This window comes from Bombus pyrosoma, linkage group LG6 (genome assembly GCF_014825855.1).
Source record: "Bombus pyrosoma isolate SC7728 linkage group LG6, ASM1482585v1, whole genome shotgun sequence".
In the NCBI taxonomy this organism is placed as follows: Eukaryota; Metazoa; Arthropoda; class Insecta; order Hymenoptera; family Apidae; genus Bombus; species Bombus pyrosoma.
The window spans coordinates 10,639,342-10,655,604 of NC_057775.1; the positions used below are offsets into that span (position 1 = coordinate 10,639,342).

Genomic DNA, 16,263 nt, shown 5'->3' on the forward strand with positions numbered 1-16,263 from the left:
AAATGTAATTTTGCAACATTAATGGGATATTTTGTTATCTATATTTCGCCAAATTATTAATTTTTTTATCAATTAAAACATAAACTGAATAAATTTAGTAATAAAGTAATTGTAAAATTGTAAAATATTATATCAGTTATGTATTACAATATCCACATTGATAACATAAAAATTGATATAGAACAAGGGAATTATATATACTCTTATTTTTATAACATAGCTATACCATATATTTAGATATGTAGGAATAAATGAAATCCTCTTCTTCATTCTAAGAAAAAATATGTTTATTAACATATAAATGTATTTATATATATTTTTAATGGATAAATATTTAAAATTAAATAAAATTTAATTATACCTAGCAACTTTGGCATCGCATATATATGTATATATATATCGTATATACACATGTACATATGTATGTGTCGGTGTGTGTATGTATCATGCTATTAAATATTTTATTAAAATGTTAAATTTTTAATTTTTTCAATAAAAGACTGTATATGTTTTATTACTGATATTATAATTTTAATTTATTTATTTCATTTAACATTTGCACTATGATTTGGAGGCTTTTCCCTACATGCCTATTACGTACTCTAATTTTTAAAATTTGATATGATATTTATCTTTGGAATAGTTAATATTATTGTCATGCTACCAAATTGTGTATTATAAACAAAGCTCCTTAAAAATTTATTGTTACATAATAGTCATTAAAAAGTGCACCATTATTAAATTTTCTAAAAACTGATAAGTATATAATATTACGATATGAACACATTTACATAATACGTAAATATTACTTATGATTATAATAATACTTATATGATTATAATATCAGAAAAATATGCCAACAAAATTTAAATACATTGATAAAATAAATTTTGTTCTTTGTTCACATATGGTTTAAATTTTTAATATATGATAAAAGAAATATATATAACAGTACCTGTCATTAATGTTTCATATTTCAAATATATGTAATTTTTTACATAAAGAATTTGTAATAAAGATATTTTTTCACTTATGGCATAAATGATATAATATGAATAGAATTAATATTTAATATCAAATTATCTATAAAATTTTGATAAATGTGTGTAATGAAATAGAAAAAAGACTATACAATGGAAATAGCATTAACAAAGTATAGTCTTTCTAACGTATTACGAAAAATTTTCTGTTATTTTAACGGGAAATTCGATCATTTAATAAGTAGTAGAAGATTATAATAAATTATTATCCTTTTCTATTCGAAGCAACAAAGATAACATATTGATATCATTTATTTGTTTTATGGGTCGACCTTGATTGATACAATTAATCAAATATTTTTTGTCTTATTTTAAGTAAACTTTCAGTACATAGGACGAGTTTCATTTTTTATAGCAAAATAAAAGATTACTATAACAAAGAAATAAAATATTTAACGCATATCGATCTCAATCAATAATTTTAAATAAGTCAAAATAATTAATTAAAATTTGATTAAATACATTTCTGTCTTTCTTTACCTAACATGTAAATAATATATAATACGTAACATATTAATAAACAATATAAAATATACAAAGCTATGTACACATGTAACAGAAAGTAGAATTACAATTTCGTATCGATATTAGTTTGTGGAGATATATAAAAAAAATGTGTTATATTATTGAACGCAAAAGGATTTTTCAAATTCTTATAATATAGATTTATGATCTTAGATTATTATGATAGTTAATTATAACGTTTTAGCGTTGCTTAAAGCACAATTTTAATGTTATTTTAAGATCTGAAATATAACTTCTCTACCTAAAAAATAAATATAACTAATAATTTTTCAGTTAACCTGTATAATACAAATTTTTGAAAGATATACTATTCAATAATATATTATAGTAATTTAAATAAATATTTTACATAAACTATATTTGCATATTCAACATAGATTATAAAATATATCTTTTTAATGATGAAGAATTTACTAATTAGATGAAATTACTTAAACAATCATTTAATTAACTATGCTAATATACTCCATATAAATGAGGTACCTTATAGAATATGTTAAATCTCGTTTCAACTCTTTAATTGTGAAACTCGACCACATTAACCTTAAATTATGCGAACGATATAAAACGATTACATAGAATCTATAATATTATTGTATCGTTTTTTTCATTATCACAGATTGTTTTGGTGGTAGGCCTACTCCCAATATTAAGTTTTAAAGGCCTACAATGGACTAGTAAATTTTAACAAAATCTGACTGATTTCATTCTACACATACAAACCAACATCATGTTTCTAATGTTGGAAAAAGTCTTGTTAGCACAAAATAAGCTACATCGTAGTTACTCCAATATGTTGTATGTGCTGCTAATGTGTAAAAATAATTTCTTCCTAAACTTGCTCGAAGTACATAATCCAATCGTTCTGTTAATTCTAACAAAAAGAGTAAAAAGATATTGAATTATATACCTTTTATTGAATAACTTTTATCATTATTAGATTAATTAAAAATTAATGTAATATTTTTACCTTGACCTGGTTGGATAGGTGCAGAAACATCTTTTTTAACATTCCAACCAGCACGGACTAAGCCCCAAAGACTCCAACCTTTGTCTGGTGCACGATTAGACATATCTACTGAATTTTCTTCTTTTTCATCATTATCTGCTATTAAATATTTTAAATTGAAAATGAATAGAATAATCTGAAAATAAATAGAAACTATCTGATATACCTATAAGAGAACAATTTTGGTCAGCATTACTCATTGTTGGTGGTGACTGCTCTGTTTGTTGACCATCAACTCCTCCATATGGCGGAATTAGAACAGGTTCAATTTTGCTATATCCCCTTTCTAAAAGTGGTTCCATTCTATAAGCTACAGGATCAGACCAGTGAAATATATTGTAAAATCTTTTGCATAAACCTTGAGGCATCACATCTGTTTTGTTGGATGGAGAAGGTGTACGTAATACAAGAAATACTGATAATGGGGAACCCAAACAAAATAAATTTTCAATCTGGAATTATGAAAATATTTAAACTAAAATTTTTTAATATTACACTATATTGAATTATTCTTATTGTATATAAATATCTTGTATAAATAATATACAATTAGTAATAACACCTACAGGGAATTGTAATCGTTGTTTTAAAACTTCTTGCGTTTCTGGAGATGGAGGTCTTGTATCTGGAGCCATCCAGCCTGTGACAATGTCATAAACAATTACACATCCCAAAGAATGTGCTAAAATTGAAACTTTCCCTTTCCAACCAGGATGACGACTAGTAAACATAAAGTATAATCTATTTAACTCTTTTTGTAATCCAGCTCTTACTTCCCCTCCATAAAGAGGACTTGTGTAGTAGAGAATATCCATTGCTGATGTATTTAATAAGTGTCGTATGCTTACCACACTAAAGGGAGTGATAGCCTCTACTATACCTAAAATAATTTTCATTAAATACAAGATGCTATTAAAAAAATGTAAAAATCTAAAAATTAGTTAGAGAAATTGTACGTAAGTTTTTTACCTCCATCAAGCTTTAACGATGAACGCCATTCCACAGGGAAAAATTCTATTCTATAGTTAGAGTTAGGAAAATATTTTTGTTTCAACCAATCTACACAGTCTCTAAACCTATTTAAATATTAAATACAATAGATTAATTTCTTAAAACTTTTATATGGTATCAATTGCATATAGTATATTATAATCGTTAATTATATTTTCTACATACAATGTTGTATTACGAATAATTTTTCCAGTATCTCCTTTTTGACCAATTCCATGAACTACAAAAATTATATGATCAATATCATGAGGTTTATCTTCCTTTACAGCAGCGATTTTATATCCTCTTCTTAGTTGATAACCTGTTGCTATAAAAATCATTATAAGTAATGCATAAATTTTTAATAATAATTATATATTTTTAAAATACTTACTTTTTGCGAAACCTAGTTTTGATGTAACACTACGCATTAATTTTTTATGCCTATATTCGCTATATAATACTACATCATTTATACTATGCCAGTCAACATGAAATTCAGAAAAATGTTCCGTGTGTAATACTAGAAATACAAAAATTTAATTCCTTATTATATTACATTGTATATATACTATTACAGAAAATAATATATAATTAAAAGGAAAATTCATACCTTCGTAAGAGTGAGAAGGTGTATCATATGTTGAAGTGGATTGACCAGAATTTTGCTTTTGAAAAAGATTAAGATGAACTTCTTCTATAATTTTAGCTTGTTCTGCCTCTAAAGGTAACCAACTACCATCATAATACCAAGTCCCTCTCATAATTTCCCATTCTTCACCTTCAAATAAAATTAAAACTGATGATTACATTTATTTAAACAAAATCATATTCATACAATATATGTGTAACTATTTAATTAATTAAAAATTTAATGAATTATTTTTTTAATTATTTAATGAAATATTTTTAATTTAAAAGTGAAAAAATCATAAAAATATTTTTGTGCATAAAACTTTCTCTATCTGAAATACACGTAGAAATTGAAGAAAAATTACAATACAATATGCATATAACACTCACCCTATACTTTGATTACATTAATCATGGTTAAATGAAACTAATTATAGTAGATTTAAGATAACAAATTGATTGATTTTTATGGTAGACATAATAATTAGTACCCATAAAAAAAATGAACGATATTACTCAAATTAAATTAAAATATTATATACAATAAAGAAATTTGTAATTCATTTAGAATGTGAAATGTAATATGAAATAATTAAATATAAGCTTGAATTATTTTAGTTATTTTATATTTTGTTAAATTATATTAGAAAAATAATGATATATGAGATTGAAGCTAAATAAAACATATACCTGTACAATATATTGAAACACATTTCATTTTATCTAGTTCCACATCGTACATTCCTCCTCTAACTACAATTTTTTCAACAGTAGGTGGATTGTTGATTATATTATTACTTTTACTAAGGAAATTTTGATAATTTTGCCAAGCATATTCAATTCTTAAGCTATCATATCCACAGAATTCTACCCATCTTTTATCTACACCATCTCTATAAAACCATCGTATTTGTTCTGCAGTTAAAGGTTCTGCATATGTTAATTCATTTATTATATTTTGTGAGTTATCCTTTGAATTTAATTCTCTGGTAGTTTCTGGAATCCCTTTAAATATTAAAATTTGGAATTAGAATAAAATAAATTTAACATGGTACATATAATTTTTGTTATTTAATAAAATATAAAACTTATTAAAAACTTTGGTTAAAAAGATATAATGTTATAGTTTTTAATCTTTCAGTATATTATTTACAAACAATGTCAAATTATATAACATGCAATAACAAAAAATTTGAAATAAGAGATTCACACACAGTCATTATTAGTATATTTTAATTTAATAAATTGTAATACATGAGAAGTATATATGTTTAAATTATATGTATTACAAAGATATAAATTGAACACCATCGAGTAAAATTTCAAATATATACATATATTTCATTCATTGTTTATAAAATTGATAAATTATTGTTAAATTTCTATAGGTTTCATTAAATTATATTAAAGTGAGTTTTAGGTTTATTAGATATGATAAACATATAGAAAGTTTTTTTTATCAGATATTACAGATATTACAATTTGCAGTAACTCTGCATAATTTTCAAATTCTTCTTTATGTCGACTGCGCGTATCGAGTACATATGTAGATACTTATACGTATTATAGATATTCTGAGCATATGATTTGCTCCTTATTGACGACAGATGCACTAAGTAATAGATTCTTTTAATAGTTCGCCAAATTTGTATAATGAATAACGTTTAAGTTATTTGCAAAGACAATCTTAAATAATTGATAACTTTACCTTCGCAATTTTGAGATTCCAGAGGTGTTTCACTGAAAGGATCAATTTCAATCTTGTCAGACATCCTGCCACTTATGTAATAATCACAGGATATTTTCTAAATCATTAGATTAAAAAATTTTGCAATATTTTATGTCATATCAATTTTTTTGTAACATCTGACACGTACAAAGAGCAACAATCTTTATCAAAATCAACGTTAGACACTACTGAACACTTGTCATTGATAAAAATTTAATTATAACACAAAATCCACAGTCTGTCAGTAGAAAATATTATAAATTGTTTTATTAGTATTTATAAAGGATAATTCCTATGACGGTATCGTTGATTAAAATATAAAGGTGTCTCGTTCACAAGCAAATGCAACGTTGAGAGCTGATTGACGAACTGGCAATCGTTCTCTACAGTAGTTGGACGTTATCTCAAAACTGATTTTTAGGACTTGGGTCTCAACAAACAAACTTATTCACGTTTCGTTATCTTATATAATTCCAATTTCGTACTTCGTCAAAACCACTGCATTTAATGGTAGACAGCTGATGTATAAACGCAATGCGTAAAACAGTATGTGATATGTACAATTCATACGTACTTTTATATTACTATGTACCAATCTATATGTATATAGAGATATATAGTTATATATATATATATATATATATATATATAAATGTATGCATAAGCGCATATATTTACGAGTGATTGGATACGATGTGCTTATTGCTAATGCATATGAATCATGTAAAAAATAAAAAATAAATTGGAACGTATTACTGTATACATACAACTTGTTTGTAAAATTTGCATTTATATATAGGTCTAATATTTATTAAATACAATATAATATATTTTGCAAAAATTGCATATTTTTCATTTTTGATATTTAATTATTACATTTAATGTAATGTTATATTGAACTTAATTCGAATACGCACTATCGTTTGCCTTAATTTTTATAACAGAATGATAATTTCATCTTGTACAAACTAGATTCTTTTACAGATTTACTCATGCGCAAATTGAAAACGTACATAATGAAAAATATGCATATAAAATGTTAGTTTTTCCAATTGTCTCTTATGTATTATGCAAAAGAATTATTGGTTATTTTATATACAATGTGTTATCTCATCATTTACTCTCATTGATACCAGGCAAATAATTATTGTTTCCTTAGATAAATTTTTAAATAGAATTAGATAATATTAAATACATCTTTTATGTAACATACATATAAATATAATTTTTTAAAAATTTGATTTATTCTATTAATGATACTTTCACATTACCTACATACATATATTCTATTATCCTATTTTGTAAAAGTCAAATGAATGATAAATGTTGAATATTTATATTTTCATGTATTTATGTAAGAATTAATGTACATTTTTTCGAACGATTTATTGTTATTTAAAAAATAATAGAATTTCTTTAATGTTAAGAGAAATATATATTTCATTGAACTAATACATATATTCACATTCATTTAAAAATAATACAAGTTTAAAAAGAACCACATAACTATTTTATTATAAATACATAGATATGTGAAATAAGAAATCATATTATCCCAAAAATGATATTAAGGAGATTGTTCTATAGTATGTGATTATACAATAGTACAGTTTTTCTGTACATTATATATTTATTATTACAAACTTTAATATAGATCTTTCCTTAAAGGTAATTTTTATTATACACAAAATTATAGATGTATATTTATTCATTAATTATTTCCCATGTCCTGCAGCTCGACGTAGTAAAACATATATCTTTTCTTTAATCCAATCCTTATTGTATGGGGCATATGTGTTTGTGGATTTTTGATAAACAAGGCATGATAAATCTGTAAGTTGATCAACAAAATCAAACAATTGACTGATATCGTATGTTATAGTTGGCGTATTTGGATTTCGCCTTTTTAAATGTTCTTCATAAATCTTGCATACACCTGTATTAAAAATCAAGCTTATTTTCCTGTATTTATATCATGTATATATGTATTTGATATATGATTAAATATTCTGTGATTCAATTAAAAAATTACTAAGTTCCAACTACAATATAGAATATCTTTACCTTCCATACATTCATTAACACTTTCATAATCAGAGTATGTTCTTGTTTCAGGTCTATTACCTGGTTGTACAAGCAATATTGTGTGAGACTATAACAGATAAAAACAAATATTGCAATTTAGTTATTTTAATGTATACACTGTACTAAATAATTTTTCATTTTTAAATACTTATTGGTTATAATATTTCAAAAGAGTAAATATTTACATTCTTCGTGCCCTAGTGTAAAAAGACATAGGTACACATATGTATTTTAACATAAAGATATTATGATATCTAAAATTGGTTATAAACTGTGTAATAATTTTAACTTGGTTAAAACATATGTATATTTATAACTATTAACGTGAAAAGAAATTTAAGTTTCAAATAAACAAATATCAAAAGTTTGACATAACTTAAAGTAGTCAAAACAAAAGTCGTTTACCATTTTTGCTCTTGAATTAAGAACAACTCAATTATATGATTTTAGGGGCGTTTAACTTTTTTCCAATTTTTATCACTTTTGCCACAATAATTCCACGCAATAAAAAAAATAAAACGTTGAAATCCCTTCAGAAAGTAACCTCAAAATTTCGACTCTAGAGTTTTCGATGATAACACTTGATTCACTTGGAACTTGGAATTTGGAACATACATCAGTTCAATGGGAATATATCGTATTGTTCCTTCGTTCCTTGTATATCTCGTGGTTCAATTTACGTTCCACATGTTTAACATTCATGTTATGTTTAAATATAAATTTTGAAATTAACGTCGAGTTTTTAAAGAAATATGAAATTCGTAAAAACGAATGAAAAATTACAAGACTATATGATTAAACTTAATGATTTAGTAGTTAAATATATTAAATATATTTGATTACGATAAATAAATTATGTTAGGAGTATTGAATGTAAAACTACCTATTATATTAAAGAAATGTATATTATTCAATTTATTCAGCAAAGTTTTATTGTTCCTTATTCCATTTTTATACATAATACTAATTAAAAATATTAAGAAAATTCTATCAAAATCTATACGATAAAAATCCTTTATTTCTTTAACATTATCAAACTCATTTTAAATCATATTAAATTTATTGTATATTAAATAGTATTTAATGAATATTTGTTGAAAATTTACGTGTTTTGTAAAATTAAAATATTAAGATTTATATTTATATATAATGCAATTATAGTATGATAGTTTTTTGAAAGATATTCTTCAAACACCGTTCTTATGAGAGATTACGTTGAGAAGCAGCTTGAACATACAAGAAATGTTGGCACGTCTTGAATTAACTTTATATGCGAGTAGTCGACGTCGACATAGAGCCACATAGCACGAGTTTGGATTTCACACTGTCAGCGCGGTTTTCTTAAATTAAAAAAATGAAACCGAAACCAGAATTGACTACCGAAGCAGCATGGACTAAGTTGAAACAGTATTTTGATATTAATGGTTCAAAAATTAAAATATATGATCTTTTTCAACAAAATCCTAAACGCTTCGAAAACTTTAGGTGAGTTTTATTAATCCTTGACATATGACCTTGAGATGACCCGAAGGTTGTTTGCTCTAATAAAATGAGATTATTGTAAAAATCTTTGTCTGAATTGTTTATGAGATTAAAATGAAAAAAGCATTTCTATTTTACGTATTATTTTATATAATTATGATTTTTTTCTTGAAATATTTCTTTTGCACAATTTCATATACAATAATGGAATACCTTTCACATTAAAATATTATGGAAAATAATTGTAATATGATTTTAGATCATTTTAACGATATTTAATTTATTAATTAGTCTAGAAATTCCTACTCCTGAAGATGGGCCAATTTTACTTGATTATTCTAAGAATCGGCTTACCGAAGAAGCATTGCAACTGTTATTGGAATTAGTATGTATTATAATATTGTACAAGTATTAAACTTATATTGCATTAATTATAATAAGAAGAAACTTATATTTAAATATATTTAAATGCTATGCAATAATTTATTACATTCACAATTATAATATATTTTGTAAATTTTAAGGCAAGAGCACGTGAAATAGAAGCCGCAAGAGATGCCATGTTTAATGGAGAGAAAATTAATTTCACAGAGAATAGAGCAGTTTTACATATTGCTTTGCGCAATAGACTTAACAAACCAATATTAGTTGATAATAAAGATGTAATGCCAGAAGTGAATGCTGTATTAAATCACATGAAACAATTTACTAATGAGGTAAAATTTATATATATAAGACAATTTTATATTTTATTTTTAACTTTCAGAAGTAATAACTTTATATATAATATTTATTTGTTTATATTATATAGATTCTTTCAAAACAATGGAAAGGTTTTACTGGTAAACCAATTGAAGATGTTGTTAATATTGGAATTGGTGGTTCAGATTTGGTATGTTATATAAATTGTGATCATAAGATATATAAATTGATTCCTCTTTTATTCATGTAGCTATATATTTATATATATAGGGTCCTTTAATGGTAACTGAAGCATTAAAGGCATTTCATGTTGGACCACAAGTTCATTTTGTTAGTAACATAGATGGAACTCACATTGCTGAAACTTTGAAAAAGTTGAATCCAGAAACAACTCTTTTTATAATAGCATCGAAAACATTTACTACTCAAGAGACGATTACAAATGCCACTTCTGCTAAAATATGGCTTTTGGATGCTTTAAAAGATGTGAGTAATGAAATAATGATCTTAAATTTTGTGGTATATAAAATATCTTATTTTTATATAGCCTGCGGCAGTTGCACGTCATTTTGTTGCATTGTCTACTAATAATCAAAAAGTGAAAGAATTTGGTATTGATGAAAAAAATATGTTTGGATTTTGGGACTGGGTTGGAGGACGTTATTCGTTATGGTCAGCTATTGGTTTATCAATCTGTTTGTCTATTGGATTTGAAAATTTTGAAAAGTTATTGAGCGGTGCATACTTTATGGATCAACATTTCTGTAGTGCTCCATTGGAGAAAAATGCAAGTATATTCTTAATCTTTGTTTGTAATATTATAATTATATCTTGTTAATATTTTGAGAAAAATATTGAATCATCGAATTTTGTCGTGTATTTAATAAAACATTACTTTATAGGCACCAGTTATATTAGCTCTTCTTGGAGTATGGTACCATAACTTTTACAAAGCTGAAACACATGCATTATTACCATATGATCAGTACTTACATAGGTTTGCTGCTTATTTTCAACAAGGAGATATGGAAAGTAATGGAAAATATGTTACTCGTGCAGGAAAAATTGTAAATTACAGTACTGGTAAATATTTTATATATTTTATATGTTTAGAAAAAAATGCAATTTTTTATTTTCTCTAATTAAGTATTATAAGTGTTTTATTCAGTTAATGTGAAAAAAATTAAATATTTAAGGTCCAATTGTATGGGGAGAACCAGGTACTAATGGACAACATGCATTTTACCAGTTACTACATCAGGGTACTAGACTTGTCCCTGCTGATTTTTTAATACCAATACAGTCACATAATAAGGTATTATTATAATTAATAGTTGGAAACTATCATTCGAAAAGAAAGTTTTAATATAATAGCAGGTAATAAAACATTCTTATTTTAGGTTCAAGGAAATCTCCATCATAAAATATTGCTTGCAAATTGTTTTGCACAAACCGAAGCTTTGATGAAAGGAAAAAATGAGAACGAAGCACGAACTGAATTGCAAAAAGCAGGAATGAATCCTGAGCAAATAAATCTATTATTACCACATAAGATGTTTGAGGGAAATAGACCAACCAATACTATTCTTCTTAAGAAAATAACACCTTTTATTCTTGGAGCTTTGATTGGTAAATTTAATGCATATATTAATATGTCATTTAAATGTATCATTCAGTTTAATCGTAATTTATGTTTAAAGCAATGTACGAGCATAAAATCTTCGTGCAAGGGATTATTTGGGATATCAATTCCTTTGATCAATGGGGGTAAGTAATAACTTCATTGTTGAATACTTGAAAACTTTGAAATATGTAAAAATATATAATTTTATTTTAATAGTGTTGAATTAGGAAAGCAGTTGGCAAAGGTAATTGAACCTGAATTAGAAAGTACTCAAGCAGTTACAAACCATGATTCATCAACAAACGGGTTGATCGCATTTGCTAAAAATCATAACTCGTAAAAAGTTCCTCAAACGATATAAAATAAATAATTGAGGTACAATAAAGTAGTAATTGTCAATTGTTACAATCAAACACTTGTTAAAGTATATACAAGTTGTTATAGAAATATAATTTTTTAATGTTCTTTTACTGTTTCTTATCACAAATTGTAGTATCAAGAAATTTTTAATCATATCAATACACTTATTAAATCATTGTAAGTGAAAGATATAAGATGACACTGCAAATTGTTAAATGATGAAAAAATTATTTATCGAAATAATCTGTTGTTTTATTTTTGTGATATTATTCTATAATTTTTATAAATATGTATTTAATAAATAATATAATCATATTTTTCTGTTTCTTTTTTTATTATTACCTTGGTTTCTATGTTATTAACAAATATGTATGTATTAAATTCAATATCCAATATTAAATATCTAATTATAACTTTGTTTTAAACGTATATTATATGTCGTTCTAACAACAATATGTGAGACAAAATTTAATACAAAAATATTACAAATAAAGGCAAAAAATATAAAAAATTATAAAATAAAGCTTCAAAATTTATAACAAAGCGAATCTATATTTTAAAATATTTCGTCATACATACTGCTTATTACTATATTTTATTATGTACATATGTATATATATTGTACTGCGTATTTTACTATACATGCATACAATATGCAATATACGGCGGAAAAAGTGTTTCATCTTTCCAGACGATATCGCACCATTTACCCATTCACACTTCATACTCACGTTTTCCGTGATAGAAGATCGGGGGTGTGGTTATTGATGGTGTAGAACGCGTATTTTTAAGTACTTTATTAATAATGGAATTTCTTTTAAACAAATACAGACACTTCGAAGAAAGGATATTGCAAAGTTTGAAAGATAATGGCATAAAACATCGGTATGTTTATTACTCAGTGTATAAATGTAAAGATCAACGTGACTTAACCTAGAAATCTGTTTAAGAATTAACTATTTAATATGTTTAAATTTTGTATTTACATCATTAAAAATTATGTAATGTTAAATTTTATTCAATATATTGTAATATATAAATGTTTTGTATGTATAAATAATGTATATATAAATACTCTAAAATATTCAATTATGTATTATAAATTACTAATGTGTTTGATCTATTTTATGCTACTTATTTATAACTATAGTGATACCATTATTATAATAAAAGTGTTTTTATGATGATTTATCTTTAGCTAAGTTCCATATAAAAATATTAACATTAAGAAATATTTTCAGTATGCAAGCTGACAGTGGACTATGGCTTGGAACATTAGTAGGTTTAAGTGCAGTTTTAACTTTATTAAAGGAAGGTGCTAGTTACTCTGAAATCTGCCTCATTGTGGGTCTCACGGGAATTGGTCTTGTTATTAGTTCCATATGTTTATATTTGAAATTGTCAACTGAGAAAGTGACAGTTAAAGATTTTCAAGCTATATATTTTTTACCAGCTATAATAACATCCTTATTATACCTTCTTGTAGTAAATAAAGGTATATCAATTTATAAATATTGTTTTATATTTTTAATAATATTCTTTAATATTTTATGAATTAATTAAAGTTAAATTATATTAAGTTTTATAATATGATTTGTTTAAATCAACTCTTTTATGTAAATATTCATTATCTATTTTATAAAATCATATTATTTTAGTTAAAGCAAATTATTTTATTTATTGATAAATAAGAACAGGATTACTAGTGAGTGTCACATGGGGCTTAAGTATCGGAAGTTTAGGAACATGGGGTATTCTTCAATTGATGTCTACATTTCCTTGTTGTTTCACAATTGGAGAAGCAACAGCAGTTATGCATGGATGTATTTTGTTTCTAATGTCTGTAGTAACAAACTTGCCACTAAGATATCATCTACCACCAATCCATGATGACGATATTGCAACAGTTATTTTACAGGTATTCCAGAGGAAATCTTCTACAGATAATAAATTTGATATGATCAATAATTGAAAATTATAATTTCAGGTTGCAATGTTATATGTGATATCAGTATGTTTAATATCTAGTTATTTTCCAATGTTTCGCTTAGCCAGAAATTTTTATTTAATGACAATCGCACTTTTATTGATTGTAGTCTTACCATTAATGTATATTTTATTGGATCAAAATCCTCTAATCTGGACGTTTTACTTTGTTTGCAATAAAACAAATAAGGTGTGCATAATAATAATTTTGCAGTAATTCTTATATAAGTATCAAATTATTTTTAACAGTTGCAAATATTACAGATCATATTGATTGGATACTGGGCTTTATGTTTAGTACTAGGTGTAATAGTTGTCACATACCAGGTATTATTAAATCTCCAAGCAACATCTTCAACTCGAAAAATGTTTCACTTATTGGCTGTACTTGTGTATATACCTGGTTTAATATATGAACGCATATTGTTGTATCTAGCTAGTGGTGTAATAATGGGACTGTTTGTATTTCTTGAGGTATATCAAGTTTAAGAAACTAAGTTTTCTTGAATTTTATATCTACAATATTTTTAAATTTTCTATTGATAATTTCTTACTTTTTTAGTTGATGAGGTACTTACAAATATCGCCTCTTGGAGAATTATTACAGCAGGGATTTTCTGTGTTTGCTGATGAGAAAGATAATTTGATTTCTTTAACACCTCTCTATTTGCTTTGTGGTTTGTCTTTCCCACTTTGGATGCCTACCAACAATCTCTCATTATTAGTTTTGCTTAGTGGTATCTTAACAGTTGGTGTGGGTGATACTGCTGCTAGTTTTGTTGGTAGTAGATGGGGCTTTCATAAATGGACCAATTCAGATAAGTCTGTTGAAGGAACAATTGCTTGTATTTTTAGCCAAATTGGATTAATATGTCTTTTAGCATTTATGGGTATGTATTATTTAAAATTTTTCTCTCAAATTTTTATGAATTAAATTTATGTATATTGTAAATATATATAAATTTAAATATATTTAATATAATTAATAATATCCTTGTGGAAGTCTGATAAAATACTGATTAAAAGAACTAATTATTAAAATTGTTATTTTTAAAAAATATATACTGGTACACCACAAAATTAATGTATGTTTTTTAATAGGCTACGTAGATAATGGTTGGTTATTTTTACAAAGCTTATTATCGAGTATCGTGTTGTCATTTATTGAAGCACAAACAAATCAAGTTGACAATCTGGCATTACCATTGTTCATGTACATGTGTCTAATGGTCTAAGCAAACAATAGGTAACAGTAACTGTTTTAAAACAAATTTGAACATATTTGATTGTTCAATGTAGTGTGGACCAAAGGTGTAGTGTTTCCTTAATTCATTTCTTTATTTGTGTCGTTATATTTGAAGATACGTATATATTTCCTTGTATATAAGATCCTTTTTCACACTAACTTGTTTTGTTACGAGTAATACTTAAAATTAGTTACTAGTCAAAAGTTTTTTTTTGCACTATATACTGTTTCATTATTATATAGCTCTATAGTTTTATATCATTTAAAAATGTATGCATTATTTGAAATATTTATTTTGTAATTTATATTTCAAGTGAATAACAGAAAAATCTTACTCATGTATATTACTGTTGAAAGTTATGTTAAATAATATTTATATAAAATTGTTCATATTTGTATATAAATATTATATTAAATGTGTATATGAATTTGTTTGACACACAAAATAGCACATGAAACATTAGCTACTTTATGCTTGATATTGCATTTAATCATTTGATTTGTTTAAAAAAGATGAGTGGAATGCCTGTACTGTTACGGCGGCTCACATAATTTGGTATTCCGTAACGCGTAATTTATTCATTCCTACCGATGCATTTTTGTATTTCACTCGAAAGAGTTTGTAAACAAAATCTAATAATAAAATATTTTTATAGTTGTATGTATGTATATTATTGATATTTTATTGTTTAATAATTACAGAAAAGAATAAACAAAAAAAGAAAAAATAAATGTTTATTGTAAGGTGGAATAACTTTTATTTGCGTTAATCTTGCAGTAATCTGAAAGTGTAATTAATTCGTATTATATTAGTATATTGTATTCTTTTCTAATGTCAAATATTTCTCGTAA

General features: G+C 24.9%; 4 protein-coding genes across 7 annotated transcripts; 2 read left to right on the forward strand and 2 right to left on the reverse strand.

The window, feature by feature from the left end:
• Positions 1–1,258: 1,258 nt before the first annotated feature.
• Positions 1,259–6,508, reverse strand: LOC122568696 (phospholipase DDHD1-like). Of its 4 annotated transcripts, XM_043728736.1 has the most exons (11): positions 5,906–6,504; positions 5,677–5,809; positions 4,888–5,202; positions 4,178–4,345; positions 3,959–4,087; positions 3,751–3,892; positions 3,544–3,650; positions 3,141–3,454; positions 2,741–3,026; positions 2,536–2,673; positions 1,259–2,439 (listed from the first exon to the last, which is right to left on the reverse strand). In XM_043728736.1, exons 3-11 carry the CDS (start codon positions 4,937–4,939, stop codon positions 2,294–2,296), a joined length of 1,482 nt encoding a protein of 493 aa, XP_043584671.1. In that variant the 5' UTR covers positions 4,940–5,202; positions 5,677–5,809; positions 5,906–6,504; the 3' UTR covers positions 1,259–2,293. The 4 variants fall into 4 exon arrangements, with proteins under 4 accessions (XP_043584671.1, XP_043584670.1, XP_043584669.1 ...); XM_043728735.1 differs by lacking the exon at positions 5,677–5,809 and having other exon boundaries at positions 2,536–2,670; positions 5,906–6,508; XM_043728734.1 differs by lacking the exon at positions 5,677–5,809 and having other exon boundaries at positions 5,906–6,507.
• A 1,009-nt stretch (positions 6,509–7,517) lies between these two features.
• On the reverse strand, positions 7,518–8,625 carry LOC122568804 (enhancer of rudimentary homolog). The gene is made up of 3 exons (XM_043728987.1): positions 8,417–8,625; positions 7,991–8,078; positions 7,518–7,862 (listed from the first exon to the last, which is right to left on the reverse strand). Exons 1-3 carry the CDS (start codon positions 8,417–8,419, stop codon positions 7,642–7,644), a joined length of 312 nt encoding a protein of 103 aa, XP_043584922.1. The 5' UTR covers positions 8,420–8,625; the 3' UTR covers positions 7,518–7,641.
• A 653-nt stretch (positions 8,626–9,278) lies between these two features.
• Positions 9,279–12,494, forward strand: LOC122568568 (glucose-6-phosphate isomerase). The gene is made up of 11 exons (XM_043728445.1): positions 9,279–9,496; positions 9,785–9,878; positions 10,018–10,209; positions 10,305–10,385; positions 10,466–10,681; positions 10,743–10,982; positions 11,098–11,278; positions 11,392–11,510; positions 11,596–11,824; positions 11,896–11,962; positions 12,036–12,494. Exons 1-11 carry the CDS (start codon positions 9,366–9,368, stop codon positions 12,157–12,159), a joined length of 1,674 nt encoding a protein of 557 aa, XP_043584380.1. The 5' UTR covers positions 9,279–9,365; the 3' UTR covers positions 12,160–12,494.
• Positions 12,495–12,695: 201 nt separating this feature from the next.
• On the forward strand, positions 12,696–16,072 carry LOC122568569 (dolichol kinase). Its single transcript, XM_043728447.1, has 7 exons — positions 12,696–13,064; positions 13,421–13,674; positions 13,877–14,097; positions 14,167–14,355; positions 14,430–14,639; positions 14,728–15,055; positions 15,267–16,072. The coding sequence occupies exons 1-7, from the start codon at positions 12,985–12,987 to the stop codon at positions 15,398–15,400; spliced, it is 1,416 nt and encodes a 471-aa protein (XP_043584382.1). The 5' UTR covers positions 12,696–12,984; the 3' UTR covers positions 15,401–16,072.
• The last annotated feature ends 191 nt before the right edge of the window (positions 16,073–16,263 follow it).